Source organism: Nanorana parkeri, unplaced genomic scaffold (assembly GCF_000935625.1).
Source record: "Nanorana parkeri isolate BGI_ZX_2015 unplaced genomic scaffold, ASM93562v1 scaffold390, whole genome shotgun sequence".
NCBI lineage: Eukaryota > Metazoa > Chordata > Amphibia > Anura > Dicroglossidae > Nanorana > Nanorana parkeri.
In genome coordinates this window covers 702,364-708,145 of record NW_017306658.1, presented here as the reverse complement: position 1 = coordinate 708,145, position 5,782 = coordinate 702,364, and the positions used below count along the sequence as shown (strand labels likewise).

Here is a 5,782-nt window from a genome sequence, read left to right as displayed (position 1 = left end):
GTGTGGGAGGAATAAACTAGTTCACAGCGTGTCATGTTTGCCAGTAGTAAGTGCAAGTGTGCTGCCAATGGAGAAAGTGCTGAGTTTGGAAATACATTGTTTTTATGTTGTAGAACAGCTTTATTGTTTTCAGCCATATATCATTTTTTTTTCAACCTGACACCTCTACTTTAAAACGTTCTCGAACTAAATGCCTCCCTTTATAATAGTTATAAGGATTTTAGCTAAAACTTTGGGGAAAAAAGTACTTATTTTCTGACTTCACAGTAGAAACTGATCCCTTTTAAATATTTGGTCACATACATAAATTACATTTATTCAAGAAATTAAACAACATATATTCTAATAAATGTGTCCATGAAAAGTGCATAATTGTCCTATTATAGACTTTACTGAAAGCATTGTGCAACACATAGTGTTGTAGACAGTAGTAATTAGGGCCAGTTAAATGTCCTGCCAGTGATCTGGTAAAACTTCTGATTGAAAGGATGAAAGAATTTGTGCAATTTGGTAATAACTGAGGGGTCAACCTCAGGATGTATGCGTCCCTTGCTACCTGCCAGGCACTTATTAAAGACAATGTTAAAACGCAAGCAGTAGAACCCCCTGGTACTATTAAAATACAGGTTGTATTGACTAATCCTAGGTGGCAGGTTAAGAAATTTTTCCACCAGCTGTAGTTCTGGCAGAGGTTCTGTGATCAGTCGATCCCCATCAACAATGTGAAACTGTTCAATGGGAAAATACTTCAGCCACCTTTCTAAATGCTTGGTGTAGATACTGGTCCTCACTGCTTTGTACTTAGTGTTCACCTCACAGGTGTTGGGATCCATGGCCATTTTTTCAAACTTATAATAAGTTTTGTTCTTCCTCTCTTTTCCCTCCAACACCTGTGTGTAGTCAGAAATGGCTCTTGTCGTTGGTTCCCTAACAATAATTAGTAACTTAATGGAAGAGTTCATCTTATAAATCCTTTCTGGAACCTCATCTGTGATGAAGTATGCAGGGCTTTTTTCAATAGTAATTTGGTGCGGGTGGGAAAATGGCATCTTTTTTCTGTACCATTCAATACCCTTTGCGTAGTTCTCATCATTATCAAAAAAATGAATTTCTTGAGAGGCCTTGACAACCGCAGGATGGAGGTTAAGCATCTCAAGTAAGGCTCTAGTTCCTCCTTTTCTCACACCAATGATAATTGCCTTTGGTAGCTGCTGGACCAAATTGTGGAGGAGAATCTGTTCTTTAGTTGCATTGCCTTTACGAAATTCATGTAAGAGTCCTCTCTTATACTGCATAGCACGGAGGGTGGCCGCATCCTGACTTTGTGGACTGAATCGACCTTCAATTGGGCAAATGGGTGGTAGTCTGTAACGAAAGAAAGAAAAGCAGGGCTAATTACATTTCTAGGCGGTGTACATGATGCATGCTTGTATGATGTCTTGGGCAAACATCATTGCTCTAATTTGCAACTTCTGCAGATAGTTGCTTAAAGGGATACTGGTATCCACATTATTTAAAACATTCATCTCTCTAAGGCAGGGATGGCCAAACTGCGGCCCTCCAGCTGTTGTGGAACTACGAATCCCATGAGGCTTTGCAAGATTCTCACAGCCACAGACATGACTCCCGGAGAGAGATGCTTCATGGGATTTGTTGTTTCACCACAGCTGGAGGGCCGGAGTTTTGCCATCCCTGCTCTAAGGTATTTGAATGCATTTCAAGATTGATGTTCTGCCAAGATGGTAGTACATAAAAATAGCTCACTTGGTACTGTGCAGTCTTCAGTTTTGAAAATAAAAACTATTTACAACCTATTTGTAAATAGGGAATAAAGAAAACCAAAGCACAAGCAGAATTATTGACCATAATGCCAAACTACATTTCCTGTTTCGTTTTCTCAGAGAACTAAGTATTACAGCTGATTTGACATTATGTGCAACAACTCCTTTTGTTCCTGATTTCTTTTCTAATTTCATAAATAGGTAAAATCTTGTGGTTTGATTAGTACTGTTAATAGCAACTGTTTAATAACAGTTCAGTTTCCGATGTATCATTTTTGTATAGCATATTAAAATCCACAATTGGAGAAATTTATAAACAAGCAAAATACATGTCTTGTACTGGGGCACTGAGGATGAATTGTTCACACTCATGTTTGGGAATAGTATGATAAATCACATTTATAATACAGATAGCCAAAAAACAATCTAGGAAAGTAAAGACAAATCAGTCTGACCATCTACAGACTGAAGTAAATAAATCTTGGCCAGTTTAATAAATGAATGTAGTAACTCAGAAACTCTCTCTGCATATATAATTTATATAAGAAATAGCCTTCGGCTATATTGATGCTTAAATCAGAAAAATGTTTGCATTTCACAATACACATTGATTCAACTATAGAAATAGAAGTATAGAATAGAAATTCTAAGATTTTCTATATGACATGCATTCTAATGTAACATATAGGAAATATTTAATTATGGGAACTGTTAGTATGATTATCATTGGACATATCTGTTTTAGACATATCAAATAAATGCTATAATGTTATTTACTGTATATAAATATCTGTGTAATTGGTACTCACCTATCCAAGCTCCCAACTCTGGCAACTAGATAAAGGAGACTTCCAACAGCAAGGCTGCCTAGCACAAAGAGCTTCTGTCTCAGCAACGCCTGCTGTTTGAATAGCATGACCCTCCATCAATCTTCAGGACTTCTTCTGTCTGTGGAGAGCAGCACACACAAACCACTCATCAGCAAGTGGCAATGTACAAGCTAATGTTTATTAACAGGCAGTCAATCAATCCTTAGCTACAAGTGATTAAGATCCTCTTGAAAAAAAATGCTAGCATAATCATGGCACTTCTGGAAAAATAAATCCACTCTTTCAATAGCTGTGTCATTACAGTTGTTAAACGATACTAAAGATATTAAACATTACACACTATTCCCTTTAGGTGTTTTCTTATAGCTATATTCTAGTTTGTGATATACAGTATATATATATATATATAGATATATATAGAGTATATATACATATATATATATATATATTCAGCATTGGAGAAATGGAGAGGGGAGGGGGGCACCGCTCTCTCCACAGGAGAAAACGTGAGCTGAGTGATCGGCGGTATGTGATCGCTCGGTTCTCGATCAATAGAGCTGACATGTGACAGCTTAAGTGTCACACGTCGGCTCTAATTATGGGAATAAGTGTATTTCCCTCTCCCCATATTTCTCCTTTCAATGTAACAATCCTTAATGGATGCAAACTACTGTTTGCTAACAACTGGAACCTTACAATTATCTGGCTATAAAGTAAACAAGCCTAGCTTGGAAAACAAGATGTGTCAAATGAAAACAATGTTGTTCCTTAAAAGAGGTATGTAAGAAAAAAAAATAAGAAAAATACAATAGAGTACTGAATCATAACAATCTATCAAACTGTGCAGGTATTTCTGGGAAAGAAAAAAAATACTTTCAATGAACCTGGGTGGTCATATACGTTGCAGCGATAACAGTAAACATCTTATGTTGTAAGCAGGCACCTATAAATCCAGCTTTTCTTCCTTCTTTGAACCTTCTAAGTGAGGTATACAAATAGTGACTTTCTGAAGGTTGCTATTTGCATATGCATTGCTTCCTCACATGATATTACCTGAGCCTGTGATAAGGCCCCTAACATTGTACCATGGGATGAGGTTGGGGTATATGTTGTTTTTAACTTATGGGTGCTGTCAGGATCAAGTAATCTCTAAATATTGTTCAAAAGTTTGCTTTCCTGCTCTACATAGTTAAATCAGGCATTCAGAAAGCATTATAGCCACAGGATCAGCATTATAAGCAGGCAACTAGACTTCTTCTAAAGTAATGACAGCCTTAGTATTTTGCACTGCAGAGGTTATGTGCTCATTTTCGTCTAGAGACAAAAATAAAAAAAGATATACTAAACTTCAGAGCTGGCTGGCTGATGGATCGCCCCCCGGAACCTCTTTCCCCTCTGCTCCACAGTGTATAAGACGACACAATATTGTCGGGATCCACGATGCCACCTGATTGACAGCTGGCTCTGTCGGCTCTATTGATCAAGAACTGAGCGACATTCTATCACTGGAGTGGAGGAGGAGAGGCATCAGGGACCCGAGTAGCAGTTCAGGTGAGTTCAGGTGAGTATATCTTTGTTATTGTTGTCCCTAGACCAAAATGAGCACGTAACCCTTGCAGTGCAGTGGTAAGCCCACAGCAAGGGTTAAGAATATTTAAGCCTGTAGTTCTTCTTTAAATTAGAGTTTTTTTGAAAACAAGAGTTTAGCTTATGAGAAGCATTTAAAGTGTATGTAAACCCAAAATCGATATTTCAGTATGTTTGGCATCCATTGTTCAAGAAAACATACTTCCTGCATCTTCATTTGCACCAGTGTTTGTAAACCAGTACTAATGATTTCAGTTAATGGTAAATGAATACATGTTTTTCAATGTCAATAGATTGAACATAAATGCTTTTAAAATGTCATTATATTTCCCTCAAACGTGCACAGACAATTGTGAGGTTCATTTATCATTATTTAGAATGTCTTCAGAAAAGTTTAGTGAATTGCAGGTTTCAAAACACACCAGCAGATGTCACTAGTTAACCACTTTTATGAATTGTACACTCATCAAATCCAGCGCCCCTCACAACCTAGAACTTCAATAATATTTGGATATTCCTAATCACAATTTAAAGTTCTGTGATATTCAAAAATGATTAAAGAAGAACTCCGGGCAAACATTTTCTTAACCTTACCCCTGCACTGCAAGTGCTCGTTTTCGTCTAAATAAAAAAAGTTGTACCCACCAGAGCCTTGCTAGCTGTTAGACCAGTCCCTGGAGCCTCTCTCCTCCTCAACGGTCTAAGAATCCTCCTCTCATCACTTTCTATACACTGGGGGGAATTTATCAAAACTGGAGCAGACAAAACGTGGAGCAAATTGGCACTGCAACCAATCAGCTTCTCTCTCTCATTTTCAAATCGTACCTGAGCAAACTGAGGAGAGATGCTGATTGGTTCCCAAAGGCAACTTCTCCAAATTCTTCTGCTCCAGTTTTGATAAATTCCCCCCACTGTGTATTGGACGTGAGGATCCCGAAGGACATTCCATCACTGGAGCGGAGGGAAGGCTGGAGGGAACGTTGTAACAACTAGCTGGTTCCACAGTCCAGGTGAGTCTAACTTTTTTTATTTTTGCACCTAGATGAAAATGAACACTTACCCCTTGCAGTGGAGGAGTAGTCCCACTGCAAGGGTTAAGAGAAAATGTTCCTGGTGTACTCCTTTAGCTATAACTGAATTCCTTATTGAATTTAGAAATGGTCATTGAAAGATAGAGCATATGCAAGGGTGGGCTTGAATATTTACCAGACATTAATACCAGATATTAATACAAAACATAAATCAATACTCCTTAGTTGCCAACAGTAGGAAAACATGCAAACTTGTAATGAGTTGCCAGCATTAGCAAGGCATAAATGGCCACCTAAATCCAAATGTGTACGGATTCCATGGACAATGTCCTTGTAAAGCTGTAATCTTAAATCACACCTGTAGTTAGTAAGTAAGAGGGTGAGAGAGGGTGACATACCCTCTGATGTTTCCATCTGAAATGCTAGTTTCCTGGCTGTCACTTATTTTATAACAAATATGCAGATTAGGAGCTGTGACCTCAATCTGGGTCAGTGGCTTTAAGTGGGGAGGACAAAGTAATCTAGGCACCAGTCATTTCAGGAGAACAGCAAT

General features: G+C 38.1%; 1 protein-coding gene across 1 annotated transcript in view; it reads right to left on the bottom strand.

The window, feature by feature from the left end:
- Positions 1-302: 302 nt before the first annotated feature.
- The window catches only part of HS3ST5 (heparan sulfate-glucosamine 3-sulfotransferase 5), a 45,467-nt gene continuing 39,987 nt past the window's right edge, over positions 303-5,782 (bottom strand). The window contains exons 2-3 of the mRNA XM_018559374.1: positions 2,591-2,729; positions 303-1,365 (exon numbers count right to left, since the gene is read on the bottom strand). Coding sequence (XP_018414876.1) covers positions 435-1,365; positions 2,591-2,697 — 1,038 coding nt within the window. The 5' untranslated portion in view covers positions 2,698-2,729 and the 3' untranslated portion in view covers positions 303-434. The remainder of the gene's footprint in view (positions 1,366-2,590; positions 2,730-5,782) is intronic.